This window comes from Psammomys obesus, unplaced genomic scaffold (genome assembly GCF_907164565.1).
Source record: "Psammomys obesus unplaced genomic scaffold, mPsaObe1.curated_primary_1811, whole genome shotgun sequence".
Lineage (NCBI taxonomy): Eukaryota > Metazoa > Chordata > Mammalia > Rodentia > Muridae > Psammomys > Psammomys obesus.
The window spans coordinates 4,141,932-4,161,219 of NW_026591918.1; the positions used below are offsets into that span (position 1 = coordinate 4,141,932).

General features: G+C 38.3%; 1 protein-coding gene across 26 annotated transcripts in view; it reads right to left on the bottom strand.

Annotated features, from left to right (window-relative positions):
• Positions 1-311: 311 nt before the first annotated feature.
• Positions 312-19,288, bottom strand: part of Slmap (sarcolemma associated protein) — a 122,814-nt gene continuing 103,837 nt past the window's right edge. For 9 of the 26 annotated variants that reach the window (XM_055612289.1, XM_055612282.1, XM_055612285.1 and 6 more), the window contains 7 exons: positions 17,869-17,991; positions 15,701-15,775; positions 14,643-14,963; positions 13,755-13,872; positions 9,518-9,689; positions 5,195-5,329; positions 312-2,123 (listed from right to left, as the gene is read on the bottom strand). In XM_055612289.1, coding sequence (XP_055468264.1) covers positions 2,031-2,123; positions 5,195-5,329; positions 9,518-9,689; positions 13,755-13,872; positions 14,643-14,963; positions 15,701-15,775; positions 17,869-17,991 — 1,037 coding nt within the window. In that variant the 3' untranslated portion in view covers positions 312-2,030. Of the gene's footprint in view, positions 2,124-3,283; positions 3,374-5,194; positions 5,330-9,517; positions 9,690-13,754; positions 13,873-14,642; positions 14,964-15,700; positions 15,776-17,868; positions 17,992-19,288 lie in introns of all 26 variants that reach the window. The other 17 variants (XM_055612290.1, XM_055612283.1, XM_055612277.1 and 14 more) reach the window with 3 other exon arrangements.

Below are 19,288 nucleotides of genomic sequence, written 5' to 3' on the forward strand. Positions count from 1 at the left end.
ATGAACAAGCATATTTACATTCTTGAGGAGAAACCTGAAGCAACCTCAAAATTCCATTTATTTGATTTGAGGAAAGTAAATACTGACACTTGGCCTTACATTTAATGACATTAGTCTGGCAAATGAGTCATATTTTAGCAACAATATTAAAAGGAGGAAAAGAATAGCAGTAGGTTAAGTAAAACTTGGAGGATCTCTCTTAAACCCGGATGAACACCTAACCTATGTTTAATACCAATTCACTTCAGCTAAGGACAACTGAAGGGCAGAGCCAGCATTAAGAGCATCAATGATGAAAACTCAAACATGCATAGGGAGATTAAAGTTATTTTATTAAATCATGCACATCACGTGTGTTAGTGCAAATAGTTTAATCTGTACTCCAGAAATTCTATTGTACGTTTTATCTTTACAAAATAGATTTCAAACAATTATTTACTTTAAAAAAGGTAATTTTGAAGTTATGCATTTCAGAACAGTATTTGCAATAACTATATACAAGAGGTACTGGGTACCACTGGCATATTAGCATTCTGTGGTGGAGTGGCTTCCTGCAACAGAGATGGTAAAATGAACTATATGACAGTATTTTCTATAAGTCTTTTGTGGCTATTTCCTCCATATATCTAGTGATTCTCCCGGCAACAATCCCAAATAGCTTTAAATACAATTTTTAAAATAAAAACAATGACTGCCAAACATCACAAGGCAAATTATATCATAAACTCCTATCTCAATAGCTGGCTAGAGCTGGGTATTCTCATAGAACATTCAAGCCAATTCACTGACATTCCCCCCAGTCTTCACTGACTGAAGAAAATTTAACTGTGTGATACTTTAGGATGCTGACATCACTATGGTGCTGTACAAAACCATAGCTAAATTTTAACCTGTGTCTTAATGTATATGTCAAGCAGTGCTTAGGTGTGTCACTGTGCATGGAACACTACCAATCTCGGGAATGGTGCTACTACTTAAGAGGCCGTTCCAATTAACAGTAAAAAGAGAATAACCATTTGTATACCTAACCAAGAAATCTGCTGGTAGGTAACATCAGCTCACCTTGAATGTGAATTAGCTCCACATCATAACCAAATGAAGTCAATAAAAGCTTATCTAAACAGATATAATTCTTCCTTCAATTAAACATGCTTGGAGGAACAGATGACAGAAAAAAAAAATCATGCTTTCTAAACTGCTGTATATGAGAAGGTAACTTGGCTTTTAAAGAAAACATTTCTTAAATACATGAGGTTTAGTAAATTACATTTCAATTCACTCAACAGTTTGGTTGATTGCACTGAAATTATGCAGTTATGCTTTTGCTCCCAGAAATATGTTTGCTCAAGAAAATACAAACTCTCATGGAAAGTTTTTCAAAGCTGATGTCCTTCACATCTTCAAGTCACATTAAGGCTGAACAAAAATGTATGTATCCCCCAAATTATCATTAGAAGTGAATATTTTCCAAATGTTTTTTCCTTAAAAAAAATCCACACAAATAATTGTCTAAGTCTTGTTCCCAATAGCTCAGTGGTTTTATAACAAGTAAAAATGGCGTAAATATGTAAAAAATATATATATATATGTGTGTGTGTGTATATATTCAAACTGATAGGCACTGAGCACACAGGGCCTCTCTTCCCATGTATGTATGGGTTGTTCGGTTTGAGTACTTACCGAATCAGAAAAATGAACTATGTGGCCATCAGAATTCAGAGTAAAATATCTATAAATTTATGGTATAAATAATTTGGTGCACTAGGAAGCCTACTTTAGGCCGCCATAATAATTCAGAATCTCAACATACTAATTTAAAAATTAAATGTAAAACCGAATAAATTCACAACTTTATATCCTCTCTATAGACAGATATATTTTATATAAGTTAAAGCAATGACCCTACAGCTGTATTCTTGCACTTTGCTGTTTTAAGAGGTAAAAAGGAAGAAAATGGTTCTGCTCGTCCCCAGCATGAGAGTGATGCCAGCTTCTAGAGGGAGGACGGTGTACAGACTCAAGACACACTGTCATGGAGAAGCTCTGGCCAGACCTGGCACATACAGCACAATAGCTGTCACTGCAACCAGGGCCGCCAACATGGGCATCCAGGGCCAGGGTTTCTGTGTGGAAAGAAACCAAGAGTCAATATCACATTCTCCCCTCTCTTTCCAGACATAGTTAACCCTCTGGTGAACTGAGCCCCACATACTTAAAAGACCACTGCAAAACTTCTGTGTTTGCATTGTAAAGGTAAGTGTAGAAAGGACAACAGGGAGGAAACACGCTGGCAGGACCATTATGTGGAAGCCTGAACACCCCAGGGAAGCCCTGGACAGCTTGTTATAGTCGAAACTTAGTAGTTACTCCTAAGTGTATCCCTGGGCTGTGCTGCTGCATTTACTGTGCTATCTAAAGATTTCAGCAGAACTCATAACTATAGCACACTTCTGCTGAAAAGTTTATTTGTTTTTATGAAATTCAGAGTTCCAAGATGGGATAGAAAGAAAAAAGGCCCAGGCTTGACCCTGTAACTTGAAACCAAAGAAGACGCAAATCAGATGAGTTAAGAGGAAAGGAGGCACTAAGAGCCTGCATAGATGGGCTCCCAGTCAGCTTTCAGGGGTTCATAATACCCACTTTACTTAGTTACTACCTTTATTCTTACTGGTATTCTCAAAGTATTCTTGATTAATTCTGATTTGCAGATCACAGCTCAAAAAGATTTGTTATAAAGTTTACTTATATTCTCAAGTAAATTCTCACTGGTGTTGAAATTGTAAGCCAATGGTTCAATACACTAATTGCATTTTCTTTCATCTTCACAGAAAACAGGCAAAGGATTAAAGGAGGAAAAAAAAAAAACTACACCATGGAAGGGAAGAAAAGAAGGGTAACACAGCTAGCTGAAGACTTCAAAGATGCAAACTCTTCATTTCTCATTCAAATCTTATTGAACACATAACTGGGGCATGGATGGTGATACTGCAGAAATTCACTGCTTACTCCAGTTTGCTAGAGATAAAACTCAGTTAAAGGAAGCATATTAACAATGGTTAGCTTGAGGTTAATTTATGGTTAGCATTACTACAAAAGAAACACAACACAATGTTATGTGACGAGTTGATTGCTCATTAGTGTGACACAAACACACAGCATACTAAATGAAGGGTTTGCTTCAGGTAACAAATACCTGTGTGGTTTTGCCATGCACTCTATTACAAATATGGCACAAACAGGTGACAGGGACAAACAGACAAGGACTCAACAGTAGTGCTTGTACCTTTCTCTACCACAATGGACCGAAACACCAAAACAGGAAAGCCAGGAATAGGCCGATGAATACGGCTGGGACAGGTTGTAATATGGAGGGCTGAAGAAGGGAAGGTATATTAAAATCATTTTATGCTATGAAAAAAAAATCTGCTAAGATGATTCAGACCCCAGAGGGTAGTTGGAGAAGAAGGAAAGGTAAGCTGAGGTAACAGAAGTACACCATTTAGGTTTTACACCAATTCAAACACTTTAAGGACATCTAACACAATTTAGAATGATGGGCTGTGACGTGTATCCTAAAAAACTACTATTTTAAAAGGAAACGGTTGGCGGCAATAGTCAATGTGCTTGCCCCCAAATATCCTGATGAAACAAGTCCAGACAGAGCAATGATGAGCTTATCACATGATGCTCTGTTTGACAATATATCTTTTGTTTCATATTTGAAGTCCACTAGTTGATAAATGTGTTTCCATGGTAACAGATAGGTTATATCTTATTTCATCAAAACCCATTTACCTTCTAAGCAAAATTCTTTCACTTTTGAGACAGTAATGCTTTAAAATTAAAAAATATATCTTCTGTGATAATGTCAACTTGATGAGGCAAGAGACATGGCACAATATAGGATAAATAGGCAGCCAAAACACACGAATTTCCTTTATTCTAAACATTATTGATTTTAAAGAGAAAAGGAATTACTTGAAAATATAAGCCTATATGGCAAAAAAGGGAAATTCATCCTGAAGGTGAATAGTTTTATACAACTATAAGGAGTAACAGAATGGGGAGGGCCACTCTGATCACGCAAGACGTCTTTCTGGGTTGATTTAGCAGGAAGTGGACTGAAATTCTATAATCAGATATGAATTAACACAGAAGATATCAAACATCATGATCTGATTTTAGAAGAGTTCTATAATCTATGCATTAAAAAATAAATGCAATCCACTTTTGATTAGCATAAAGCCTTCAACCCTTCAATTTCTAAAGGGCTCCTACCTAAGCAGCAATCCTGGATTATCTAAAACCCACAGCTTTAATAAGCAAAGGACAGCTGGACACAACTCATCAGCACTCTGTGAAAACGACATCACTGGATGCCATGCAACATCACACGTCTGTGCCTCTGCTGCAAGTTAAGGAGCCCCAGGAGGCTCACATCCGCTGCAGTGTCCAAGCCGTGACAGAATTTGGAGTAAGTCTCAGAGCACAACCAACCACACTGAACAGCCATCAGTTAGGGCCCACAAATGGTCACCAAAACAAACAACACGACATTTATTTAGTATAACATTGCCTGAAAGACCTTTCTTTCTAACAAGTGAGAAACAAGTGTTATCAAACTAAGTTTACAGCCAAATATTTTTCCCATTTTTGTGCTTGAGACCTCAAATTCTCTTTCTCTCTCTCAAACACAAATGCTGACAGATACCAAATAAACAGAAAGCTTTTGAGAATGTACATTACTACTATAAAAACATAAAACCATACTGAAGCTCTGCTTTCTGAGACAACTTAATGCTAAGGACCAGCATGTACCAAGTCTCCTAAATGAACCCCTGTGGTTGGTACAGGCTTCATTTCCCAGCAGGAAAGAAACAAAAGCCCCATAATGACTTATTGACAGAATGCCAGACTCATCTGGGCAACCAGATAGCTCTTCTAAGTTGTTTTACTGACAGATGTTTTTCACCAGGCAGGCTTCAAGCTTCAAGCTTTTCTATGGATGTGTGTTAAAGGGGTTAATTCTTACTTAAAAAGAAGAGGAGAAATCCTACATCACAGTGGTTCTATCACAGATATTCACAATGAAAAGCTTATTTCTCAGATATCCCGGATGTTAGTCTTCTGAAAAACATCCTCAAACCTCTGACACCCCTCTCAAAAGCAGCTAGACGAGTAGGTGGACACTTACATTATTTCCTTTCTCTCGCAGCAGCTTCAGGTTGTCTTTACATTGTTTGAGCTCATCTGTGATGGATTGCTTTTCCTGCTCAGTCATTTCAAACTTCAACTTCAGTTCTGAGAGTACGGTCTGTGTCTTTTCATACTAAAGATAAAGAAAAAGAGAGTGTGCAGACTTGATTTAAGATGGGTATGAAGCTATGGTTTTATCAGGTATATACTGGGCCCTGTTTCATAACTTTAACACCAAAGCCAAGTCTTTCCAGGCACTCATATAAACAAACCTTTAATATTGACTTAATCCTATGTAATGACTTTCTTGCCCTGGTGTTAAAATCAAGGAACAAAACATATCTTGCTGCCATCTGTTTATAATATAAAGGGTCACTCTTCCATGAAGTGAGAAGAGGAAATATTGAAATTTCTTTTCTTTGAGCAAAAGAAAGCCAGGCAGAAACAAATCCTATAGCCTAACTAAATGGTGATGTTAGGTCTACATGTATTTTCTGGTAATTAAAAGTAAGCCTTGTTAGGCAAGTTATTTACTCTTGAAATAAAGAGCATTAACTTTCAGTAGATCTTCCGTTATTCAGCACTAGTGGATATCATCAGTGTGCTATCACTGAATTTTCTAGGCAAATGAGACAAAGAAATGCGCCTGACATATCATAAAGACTGGGGGATTTGACACTTAAAATCTATCAGCACCAATGTAAAAAACTTCTAAAAATCTATTTCTAAAAGAAAAGTTTCCATAAAGGAACAAGCCATTTTCTACTCTTGAAAACTGTGTGTGTGTGTATAATATATAGACATAACATAAATAATGTACGACTTTCTTACGAACTATCCTTCTATCCTTGAACACAGATCAAAGAAAAGCAATACAGTATGGTTTGATCTCTTTAACATATCCAAGAAGCTGTAATTCTAGATTAATCTCGTGTCCAGTACTGCAGCTTACTGAAGCCTAGGCACCCAAAGGGACACTGTTTTGCTGCTGGGCGTTTGTGTGTCTCCACTTCTGCTGCTCCATTCTGCATTTCTGAGTGTTTCAGAAGGAAGACAGGAAGACAAAGACTGAACAGAAAACAAATATACCATGAGTGTAGTCTGTCAGAAAGGCTCCTCCTCTTCTCTCAACATGGCTTAGGAGAATGGAAGGTTCCTAGTTCTTTTCTACCTATATCCTAAACTTAACAAAGGACTCCTTTATAATAGTACTCTTGAAATAAAAACACCTTGAAGTGGAGAAGACCTCCTCAATACTCAATAATGACAAATATTAAGAAAGATGGAAATGTGCAAATAACACTAGAACAGAGGAGATAGGGAAGAGGTCAGGGTCAGCATAAAGCTCACTAGGAAGGAAAAGAAAAATATGAAAGAAATGTTTTGTTACCTAAGAACATTCCCAGAACTGTCCTGGACAATACTCTAAAAAATGAACTAAAGACTAAAATCCATGGGTTTTTCCAGTTGATGTGAGGGTCTGTGAACTTCCCCAGAAGGTAGAAAGCTCCTAGGAGGCTGCCAAGAAAAGTCAGTGATACTAATTTTTGCACCATTGAATACAATCAGTTCTCAGTAGTCATGAAATAGTTCCGAACAGCACTAATAAAGTTAGGTCAAAAGTGCCTTGTTAACCAAACTTTCCCTCTCCTTTCCTTTCCCACAGTTCTCACATGCAGACTGCCCTCTACATCAGAACGCTTAACCACCTCTGTCCCAGGGACTGTGGAGCAGAACCACAAGAAAGCAGCGCTGTCTTGGGGACACTGCTGCATGTCCCCAGCACAGGGGTGTCTGGGGAGGACTCTGGCCTACCAGAAGACAGGGAAGCCAAACACCAATCCTGAGTCAGACTTTTTAGAGTGGACTTAGATGTTCAAATGTTTCATTTCTCTGGTTGGTATGTTTCTCTGAGACAGAATCTATGTAGCCTAAGTTGGCACCAATTCAAGACCTATCTCTCTCGGCTTCCTAAGTGTGGAGATTGCAAGTACATGCCACAGACTGGTTGAACTCTTGGATCACAGATATTCTCACTAAATTAAAATACACAAACCTTTATAAAATTAAATATAAAGATGACATACAATTTTTTTCTTACTATTGAGCATTAAAATTTGTTTTCCATACTTTTTCTTTGGACTTATTTATATAAAAATTACCACAGATGAAGCTTTAACCAGCAGAACAAAGGTCACCCTCTGCAGCCTTAGCTTTACACCTTGCTTGGATGTCACTTCTGTTCCCTCTTAACTTAGAAGTTAACGAGTGAGTTCGGTCTTAAGAGAGAAATATCACATAATATTACCAACACCTGTGGCTGTTCTTCATAAAAATAATCATATCTCAGCTTGCTCAGCTTGCAATATAGTTTGACCTGTTACAGTACTCAAGATACATATTAAGGATTTTGAGCACAAGAAGCATGATTCCGTGAGGAAAAGGAGAGCAAAGGGAAGTGTTGAAAGAAAGTAAATATGCATTATTGAAAAGTAATAATGTATTTGCAGTGGATTACACAGAGATAAAAACCTTATTAAAACTGTTTTACTTACAGACTAGTATCCAATGCATTGACAGAAGGACAAACAGAGCAATTTCACATTACAAAGGAATATGATGACCATACATTATTTCACAAGGAAAAAACATTGAACAAGAAAATAGGAAAGAAACATACCGACAAGCTCAGACATATTTTTAAATATGCTGCATTTAATGCAATCCAAAACCAGCAACAGTTTAGATGCTGTGACAGCAGGCCACTGCCATTTGTGGGAACAATTAAAGCATTTGGCACTGATTATTCAGTGACTAAAAGCAGACAAACAAATAATGCAACAAAATGGCTAATGTATTCATAATAACATAGGACAGAATCATCTTCCAACCACAAATTCTTCCCAAATACTGAAAGAATTATGGCACATGGACTGGAAGGGTACAAAGTGCTTACAGTATTAAAGATTAGAGTATTTACTTTGGCACAAAATTTGGGTTTCACCGATATGAGGATTTTCCTAAAATATACATCCTTAATCAGGTAAAGCAGAACATTTCTAAATCAATGTATCTACACAAATATAAAAACTGTTGCAGTTTTTTTTCCCCCTTTAGAAACAAGCACAAAGATAGAAGAACAATAATCATTCCCAAATTCAGGACACTGAAGGAGAAGTGCAAAGAGAAACTTGCATTAATCAAATTTTCTAAAATCAACTTTCAGAAAATTCATTTCTAAAGACACAGAGATGTCTTCTGTTTCCTTCTAACTTATGAGGAATCTTGCCTGTAAGCAAGTCTATACTGGTGGTTCCTTATAAGCAGACAGGCTAACAATCTGTATGTTGAGCTGGCCAGGAATTATTGCAGGAAGGCCAGCAGGAGCTGGCCCCATTGTCAGCTTTAAAGATATGTACCTATTCTGTTCAGAAAGACCTTGGGTAGCTTCCTTCCAGAGTTAATCTCTCACCATCCTTAATACAATTATTCAAAAAGTTAATGAAATGAAGGTATAAGCAAAAATCACATGGAAATTTAAGTGTGTGCATGTGTGAAGACAAAAAGAAAGTAGAGCGGAAAACACAGTTTTACAGAACAGGCAGCTGGCTGCCTTTTTTTGTATAGATGAATTTTAAGTAATGTTTTTTTCTTGTCTGTTTTCAGACATAGGATCTCATATAGCCTAACCCCACCTCAAACTCACTATGTTGCTGAAGCTGACCTTGAACTCCTGATTTTCCTGCTCTGCCTCCCAAGTGCTAGGATTATAGATGTGCATCACCATAACCATCTATATATATGTCTTATTTTGGTGTTTTGAGCTAGGAATCATTCTGTAAGCCAGCCTAGCCTTGAATTCACTGCAGTCCTCCTGCCTCAGTCTTCCACGCGCTGGGATGACAAGCATGAGACATCACATCAGAGTATGGGACCGTTCAGTCACTTTCCCAGCAGCGCATACTTCCGGTACTAGTGTTGCCTAGTCTGCCTTCTGAAAGAACAGTTTGTTAAGTATGACACTCTTTGATAGTTAAACCAACAGACCAAGCATCTGGGACAAAGGGTCTCTTATGTTAGTGAGTTAGAGAAAAATAAAAACTAACTCTTAGATCTGGATGTTTGAAAAGAAACACTTGATAAATTCTCTTGATACAGACCATGACGCACACCTAGAAATGACCAGGTTGGAGTGTTCCAAGTGTCAACTGACAGGTAATATGGTTTCTGCTTTCCTTAAGTTCTAAGTAGCATGGATATCTGATTTGCCTTTGGCTTTAAGTCCAACCATAATTGGGCTCAGAATGTCTTTTCGCTTTACCTCTTTCTGTACATCCTTTGCTTGGTTTTCAGCCTTACTGAGAAGAGTTTTTAAGTCTGCTGAATCCCGAAGGTGTTGTTCTTTCAAGGATCCCACTTGGTTCTCAAGCTCTTTCCTAGTAACCTGAAGGACGCTGAGGTCACTCGTGAGCTCCAAACTCTGCTTCTGAGAACTGCAACATAAACAATGACAGTCACAGCAGACCCTGGACACAGAGGAAGTCCAGAATCCTCAGCACTTCACCAGGTAAGAGCGGATTTCACAGCAGAAAAAGGTATACAGAAAGTAAGATACTTTAGTAAGGAAAAGGCATGAAGACATTAAAAGTCCTTTTAAGTTTTAAGCTATATCCTTTCAAATATAAAAGAAATTTTTATAAATAGAAAAAAAAAAGACTAATTAAATGTGGGGAGTTTTCTTTGCTTTTATTGTTTTCTTGTTCTGAGATAGGGTATGCAGCTTTGGCTGGTCTGTAATTCCCAGACTGGACTTGTACTCACAGAGATCTGCTTGCCTTTGCCTTCCAAATGCTGAGATTAGAGATATGCACCACCATGTTAGGCCCTAACTGTATACTATGGGACATGGAAAAAGTCATGTAACTGGTACACCTTATTCTCTGATTGAACATTTCCTGAGCTCTTAGATGTGTACAGGAGGCATGTTATAATAGCAAGAGGTGCCTCAGTGTCCTCTTCTGTCAAACATTCACCTCAGTGCTGGCTAGTTTTCTGTCAACTTAACACATTCTAGAATCATTTGAGAAGTCTCAGTTGGAAAAAAATGCCCTGTAGGGATAAGGTTATTGGGTATTCAAATGCTGATTTCTACACACCCTGTATTTGGTTGCAATCCTTGTTCCTGAGAATCTCCTGTCTCAATATTGTGTAAACACTGCTCCCAAATTGTTCCCTGGTATGCCAATAAAGTAGCTTACAGCCAATCGCTGAACAGGGAAGGAAATAGGGATGGACTTCCTGTCAGCCAGGGGAGGAGGAGATTAAGCTCAGCAGAGAAGCTGAATCAGGAAAGCTACAAAGCGCAAGTATCTCTGCAATGTATGCAGGGAAGAGGCCAAATTAGCTTAAAGAATTAATAATAGAGTTAATACTGCTCAGGATTGTGCTATGAAGCTTGTTAAAATAACAGGATGGGGTCTCGATTATTTGTGTGAAAGCCAGGTAAGGGAAGAGCTGGGTTAAGAGAGAAACTGAGAAACAAACAGTTTCATAAAAATAAAATAAAACTGTAGCAATGGCCCTTGCTGACCAGCTTGTGGGGTATTTTGATTGATGTGGACGGCCCCAGTCCACTGTGAGTGACGCGACACTGGGAAGAAGCCTTCTGCTGCGCCAGCCGTGAGGAGCCGGCCAGCACGAAGCATCCCTCATCCCCTGACCTTCAGTTCCTTCCTCCAGGTTCCTATCCTGACTTCCTTTAATGATGGTCTGTGACCCAAGACTTGTAAGACACAATAAACTATTTCCTCTCCAAATTGCTTTGGTCATGGTGTTTTATTACAACAGTAGAAACCCTAAGACAATATCTGAAGCTATTTTCCAGCTTTAATTACATTATTTTTATAATTTTCTAATAAAAATAATTTACACATGAGGCAAGTAAGTTGATATGAATGAACACCAGTGCCTTTTTTTCAAAGACTGGGGATGTATCTCAGTGGTAGGGTGTATAGCTAACATGACCAAGACTCTGGGTTCAAAATCCATTATTAAAAATAATAATAGTTCCTAGTTCAATTCTTTGAAAAAGACCTATGTGGCTTAAAGAAAGGTTAGCTCCCACAATCAGTTAAAAGAATCTAAGATTTTGAGAGTTGGAGAGATGGCTCAGCGGTTTAGAGCAGTACTTGCTCTTCCCGAAGACATGTTTATTCTCTGTAGCCACATGGCAGCCCACAGGCGTTTGCAACTCCAGTTCCAAGGAATATGCCGCCCTCTCCTGGCTTCTGCAGGCAGTGTGCGCATGCTGCACATGTTCGCAGGCAACAAAACACCCACACAGAAAACGTTTTTAATGTAAGATTTCCAGAATAACATTGTTCTATCTTTTAGAATGGAACTTAATCAGATTCCACACTATAAATAAAGAACTATAAAGGATATATATCCTATTCTGATTATACAATGGGCATATTCTTAGGGATGAATCTCAGTATCAGGCCATTATACATGGGCACTAAAGGGCCTTTAAGACCTATAAAAGAGAAGCTTAGCAAATAAGTGCTCAGGCAGAAATGTTCAAGAAATAGAATTTATATATATATATATATATATATATATATATATATATATATATATATCATGTAATTCATGTGAGTTTAGACAGGTGACTGGATTCATGATACGTATTGATTCAGTATTCCTTTCTAGAACATATTGTTTTGTTTTGTCTTGGTTATGAGATGAGTATCTCACAAGGGACTCTCCCTCACTTAGTGTCCACATAGCTGATTCTCCAGGCAGTAGCAAATACCCAACTGAAGTCTAACATATTAAGCTATAGGCCCCTACTTACATGGAATCTGTAAACATTATTTTTAACATTTAAGCAAAATTGACATAATTTAAAAGAACAACACTTTAATAATCTGCTACATTTCAATTAATCACTTCTCAAAAATGAGAGATCAGGAGGTTCAGAATCTGGGTGTAGTTGCTAATGCCTATATTCACAGTACTTGGTAGACTGATGCAGACGGGTTAGGAGTTCACGACCAGCCTTGGCTACAAAGCAAGTTCAAGGACAGCCTGGGTTATATGAAACCCTATTTCAAAGTACTAACAAATACACAAACTCAATTTGTTTCCATGTGCTGCCATACAGGTAATCAATACATACACATATATGCATACTGTGGGTCTTTATTTTGTCCTCTTCCTATCTTAAGCTTTGCTTTTACTAAATTCCATGTTTCAAGTAAACATTTGTTTTATTTATTAATTCTCACCACAGATTCAAAAATGTAATATACATAACATACATGAAAATATGGAACAAAGTTATGGCATTAGAAGAGAAAACTCAGGGGCTAGAGAGATGGCTTAGTGGGTAAAAGCTCTAGCTAGTGTTTCAGGAGCCAGGTTTGGTTCCCAGTACCTTACAATTATCTGTAACTCTAGTTCCAAGGAGTAAGTACAGTTCTAAAGAATCCAATGCCCACTATATATGCAGGTTACTCTTACTTACATGCAGGCAAAACACAAATATACACCTAAAGTAAAAATATATAAAATCTTTAAAAATGTGAGAAAATCAAAGTGCTTTGTGGATCCTTATGCTGAGACCTCATGGTATTATGAGAGGCTTTAGAGAATAAAGCAGCAGCTCTTACTCCTCAGGCCTTTCCATACTGAGTTTAAGAGGGGTAAGGAATTGAGATCAGGCTACCCAGACTGTAGACCTAAAAAGGACATGGTATTCCTGGTCCTCCTGCCTCTCACTCTCTTCTAAGTGCAGGGGTTATAGGGCTGTGCCACCTTATAGATTAGTCGCCCCCCTTCTGGGTGTGTGTGTGTGTGTATGTATATGTGCATCAACATGTGCTGTATGAATATTTGTACATGTACAGGTGTGTGCATGTATTGCTTTGTAAGGGAAGGCCAAAATCAATGTCAGATGTCTTCCTGTAGAGACAAGGTCTTACTGAACTTGGAATTCCCTGTTTTGGGTAGATAAACTGGAGCAAGCCACAGGTCCAATCTCAATCTGTAAAAATCTATTGTCCCCTCCTTTACACCAGAAATGGAACCTACAGCCTCAAGTCTTCTATTGTTTGCTACATTCATAGCCTTCTCCTGTGTGATTTATAAGCTAAATTTATGTCTTTTAAAGTAGTAAATTTTGTTAGTCTTAAATCACCATTCTTACTAACAGAGATCAATAGGGTGAAGAAAAACCAGTAATTTTATATGTGAAATATATCATAATTTTGTTAACAAGGCAACTTCAGTTTTGGAACTTTGCTGTTTGTTTTTAGCAGTGGGGAATAGTACAGCAGGAGCATCTAACTGTGTCTGAATTCTAGGGTATTCCAAAAGAAGCAGGCTTATGGGAGATAATAGTAAAAAGAAATGAAATTGTGTAATATTTACTTGCTATGTTTAACTTGTCAAGCAGTTTGGCTGAACATTTTGTTCCAAAATGGCATTTAAATATCAAAATTTACATAAAAATCAAAGATAAATCTCTTGAAGTTGAAAGGAAAATTCTCACATACTTGTGCAATTCTTTTTCTTGCCGCTGCAGTTCTGATGACAACAAAACATTTTCCTTTTTTAGAGAATGGCATTCAGTTTCCAATACATTCCATTCCTTTTTCAACTTCTCTAGTTCACCTAAAAGAGTCACAAACATAGTTGTTAATGCAGAAACCAAAATCCACCACATTCCAAGGTGACAGAGTAACGTTTCAGAAAACACACCTTTTTTCTTAGAAGCACGGGAGTTTTCATAAGGCACTCTTTGACTCCTATCACTTTGCTTTGTAGCTCAGGGACATTCTATCACCTTAAAATTTCAGAATGTTTCTTTTCCTACTCCACTGTTTTTGTTTGTTTGTTAGACAGGAGGTCCCTATGTAGCCCAGGCTGGGAAGGCTCTATGTAAACCAGACTGGCCTCCAACTCAAAGAAAACCATCTGCCTCTACTTCCTGAGTACCAGCACTAAGAGTATGTTCTAGTATGCCTGGCTGCTTTGCTGTTTTAAGATAATAATGTTAATGTTTGCTTGTTTTACACAGGCTCTCTGGATATAATCAGACACGCCTTAAACTCAAAATCCTCTGGCCTGTACCTCCTAGGTGCTGGGATTATGGGTGGGCATCATTGCTATGACACATACTCCTCAATAGCATTATTTAGAATTAATAGTATATGCCTGTAAAAATGCAACTCATTACACAACCTATAGACCTGCAGGAGGTACCTACAGCCCTTGTATAGAAACCCTGGTATACAGTTGCCTTCTAGCAAAGAGAACAATTACTGCTGTCATGAGGTAAGAGCTAGCAGATGTGGGCTGGAACAACACAGTAAGACCAAACCCTCCCTCCTACTCCCTGAAAAGTAAGAGTTACTGAGCTTTATGACTAAGCACACACTCACCTTGCAACCTTGTTGCCTCCTCCCTTTGCTGGTCTTCACATTGCTGACACCTAAGCTGGAAACTGCTCTGCAGACTTGTGATTTCTTGCTCATACTCAGATGCTGCTTTCCTCCAGCTCTCAAGCTCTGCTCTCACCTTCTTATGCTCCTCTTGCAAAGAAGCAAAGTCAGTGTCCCGCTCAGAAGCAGCCTTCGCTGCTGCTTGATGAAGGAGCAAAATCTCATCTTGGGCACTAAGCAATTTATCTCTTGTGCTGGAGATTTCGGAGTCTTTTTCCTCTTGGAGATTCTCCATATCCACATGTAACCTCTGCAGCTGGACTATAAAAGCGTATTTATCTATCATTTTCTAAAATGATAAGTCCATAGCTCTAAGTCCACAGGAATTAGGAACAAAGTTATAACATATTACAGGCCACAGCTATTGGGTAGCCTAGCTGTCACAGCTGTTTCTTTTGATTAAACTGCACAAGCGATCCATGTTTGATACAGAAAATGCCAAAATACAGATACAAAAGGGAAAAACCAAAAAGCCACAGCAAACTTTATTTTCTCCCACAGAGAGATTTATTTTAATATTTTGCTATTTATTCTCCTTGTTTTCCAATGCCTTCCAATGCCTTCAAACATACATAAGACCAAATATTAAATAGAAATGTGTGTGTGTATGTATTTTTCTATCCTCTTGCTGATGAAAATATTTTGGGAGGAGGTGAGACAGGCTAGTTCAAGCTAGTCTCAAATTCATTATGTAGATGAACTGGGTCTCAAAACTCAAACGTCTTCCTTGTCTCTTAAGTGCTAGGATTATAGGCTTGCACCACCGCAGTTAGCATCAGGCCCGCCTTTTCACCTCCAGTGTGCAAAAAGAGGTTACTGAGACAATCCCTCCCCTTCATCTGCTTTAAAGGAAAACTATCCAAGAGCCCAGTATCACCGGGAAGACCCAGAGCCACGACAACTGAAGACTCTCTGCAATCTTACTTTCTATTCCTTTTCAGTCGTTGAACAAGAACAATACCAACATTCATCTCAAACAGTTTTGGGATGCCCCATACCTTGAAGAACCTGTATTTGTTTAGCAGATTCCTCAACTTGATTTCGATAGGCTTTTCGTTCTTCTTCCAAAAGAGCTAAAAAGAAAAAACACAGTGCATCTAATTTTGTGAGTTAATGAAAAGCATTCACAATTTTGCGTAGCTAGAATTTCTAAAATTTGTCTTTTAAATTTTACTGAAAGACACAAAGTTAGGAGATAAGTATTATCAGTATTAGCCATTAAGATTTTAGGAACATAAAACAAAAGTAAGAAATCTACAAAATCTAGTTACAGAATCTACAAAATCTACAAAAATCTAGTTACACTTTATCACCAGGAAGCCTTTCTTATATAGAAATATCCTAATAATTGTTAATCATCATTGAGCAGTGCAATACCACATGTTCAGAATCCCAAATATTGGGAAGGCTAAAGCAAGGAAGCTTCCAAGCTCAAGGCCAGCCTAGGCTATGTTAGATGGCTCTATCTGCAAAAAAAGGAGTTGGGATATGCCTCAGTAGTAGAGTGCTTGCCTTCTATACACAAAGGCCTAGGTATAATCCCTAGAACCATTAAAAAAAGAATGTATTAAGGGGCAGGCATGGTACTGTATACTTTAATCCAAGCACTAAGGTAACAAAGGCATAAAGATCTCAAAAAAGAGTTCAATGACTAGGTAGTGAGAGCCTATCTCAAAAACAAAATCAAAAATTCTCCTCAACCACAAACAAACAAAAACAAATCTTAAAAATGATATATAAAACCAAACCAAAACAAAACACTTCAAAAAAGTTCTTGGGTTTGCTGTCAAGCACATAGTAAGTACAACATAATAGCTGATTACTAAATATTTTTCAATGTAATTAAACATTATCCTGTAGCTTATAAAAGATACAAAATAAATGTTTATTTTTTCATTTTTGCAGTTCTGGGGTTCAAAGCCAGGGTTTCATATAAGCTAGGCTGGCCTTACACTAAGCTATAGCTACCTTGAGCTACAGTGCTAACAGCTCATCACGATAATAATGTCTTTAAGAACAAGGAAAGGAAGTAGTCATAAGAAATTCCCAGATTCTTCTTAGCATTTGAGTATTCTTCTGCTCAGGAAATGTATCTTATAAAACCTAAGGATGCCTTAAAAATCCATGGGCTAGATGTGTCTTCATTAGGTGCCGACCTCTGACATAATGAGCAACAAGCCTTATGACTTTAAGTGAAGTGGATGACAAAAAATAAACTGTCAGCCATCCCTGTCTCAGCATTCTGTGACTCAGTTTAAACTACAGTTTGAGAAGCTGGTGCAATTCTGCTTTATTAAAAAAGACAGCACACTGGATGCTGCCAAAGAAATCATCATGGCATGGGACAGACAGATATCTTGATGTGTGCAGGTGCAGGTCCATCTTTAAAAGGACTTCCTAGTCGGTGCTGCCACCTGGTGGGCACTAAAAAGAATCCATGGCCTGGATCTGAGGCCACTCCAAGGTTTTAATTGCCTAAGGGCAGATACTGGACAGCAATGGTAGCAAAAGCTCCAAAGAAGAGCATGGCGCCCACTGGCAATAATTATGAGGCAAATGAACCACGGGAAATAGAAGTGGCAAGATGAGAAGATCCTTCTTTCTCTTTTCTGAGGGAGTCTAGATACTCTGGCTGGCCACAAATTTGTGCTCTTCTTTCCTGCACATGTGCCACTGCGCTTGGCTTAGAAGATTCTAAACCCTGAAGCCTGCCTGCAACCTGGCTGCTAAATAAACTCCTCCTGCCCCTAAAGTGAACACTAATATTAGGAATAAACCAATTTCTAAGTCCCCTCCCCCAAGGCTTCTATTGCACCGACTGACTGGGCATCTCACATCCAAAAACACCTGAAATATGAAATATAACTTCTGATTCCAAGAATAAGGAACATTTAGCCTGCAATTCGCACGTAATTAACAATGGAGGTCTTTTGTTGGCAGAGCTCCTAATGCTCTTCCCATTCACAAAGAGTAAACATCTGTAACAGTCCTCATCTCCCCATCTGAAACAGAAACTGAGGGGTCTAAATGGACGTCTGAGAACAAGCCTAGCAAAGCCCTGGCTCTGGAGACCCTGCCACGCCTCTGGGCTCTGAGTTCTGTGCCAACAAGTCACACTGTGCTGCCTTCATAAGACCCCAGAAAATTGCAGTGATCTTGATCTCACCTTGAAGTTCAAAGCATTTTTGTTTACTTGCTCTAGCTAGCTCCTGGGCTTCAATCAAGTCTTTGCGAAGATGCTGAATTTCTTGTTTGGCCTCAGTTTCTGACTGTGCACCCTGCAAGTCATCTGACAAAAACATGTTTATTTTTAAAAGCAAGTGTTAGTACTGCACTATAGTCTCTATAACTAAAGTCTGGCGCTCTTTTTCATGTTTAGACACACACAGCTAGTAACATGGCACAACTGAGTTAAATAAAACTTAGAAGCAAATTAGAGTAAGCATATTAGTTATTTTTACTTTGACCAACAGAGTTAACATGGATACTAGTCCTATAAAATACAGAAATTAACATACATTTTATGGACGTACAGCTCCTGTAAACTTGAAATTCAGTGAGACAAACATAACACTGTTTTTCCATCAATTTTCAAATTATTTATTATTACTATTGTTATTTTGTGTGTGTGTGTAACATGCATACCACAGTACATATGTAGAGGTCAAATACAATGTAAGGAAGTTGGGGTTTTTGCTTTACTGTGGTGGTCCCAGGAGTTGAATTCAGGTTATCAGACTTGGCAGCAAGTGCCTAATTTACCAGATGAACCCTCTGTCCAGCTTCTTCTCCATCAATTTTGAAGTTTAACAATAAGAGAAAAACTTTCCTTGGAACTTAAAAGTATGGAAATAAAATTTGGAAATGAAAATGGGAAAACAAAAGAAATTCTTCAAGACAGAGAAAACTACCAGGGCTCAGAGGGGAGAGGAAATGCCAAGCTGACCTATCCTATAGTTCTCTCCCACAGTTCTATCCTAGAGTCCCAAACCGCAGCAGGGTAGAGCAGACTTCCTAAGAGCTGTTGTCCTCTTAAACTCCATACATATCTCTTCCCATCCTACCCACATGAACAAATAAACTAAATTAAAAAAAAAAAAAATCAAACTTCTGGTTTGGGGTTTGCTTTTTCTTTTCTTTCTTTTTTTTAAGAGTGTGTGTGTGTGTGTGTGTGTGTGTGTGTGTGTGTGTGTGTAATTGTTTTGACATAGGGGCTCACTATGTTTTGCTGTCTACTCTAAACCTCAGTATGCAAACTAGGCTGGTATGAGTTTACCTGTCTCTGCTTCTCAAATGCCAGGATTAAAGGTATGCACCAGCAGCTGGGAAGTGGTGACACACACCTTTAATCCAGCATCCAGGAGGCAGAGGCAGGTGGCAGGCAGTTTAAAGCCAGCCTGGTCTACAGAGCAAGTTCCAGGACAGCCAGGGCTGCAATGTTACTTGTAGAATACAAAAAATAAATATGTGTGTGTGTGTGTGTGTGTGTGTGTGTGTGTGTGTGTGTGTTTGAGAGAGAGAGAGAGATAACATTTAAAGAAAAAGAAATCACTTGAGGTTGGCATAGTAAAAGCTGGAGGGAGGAA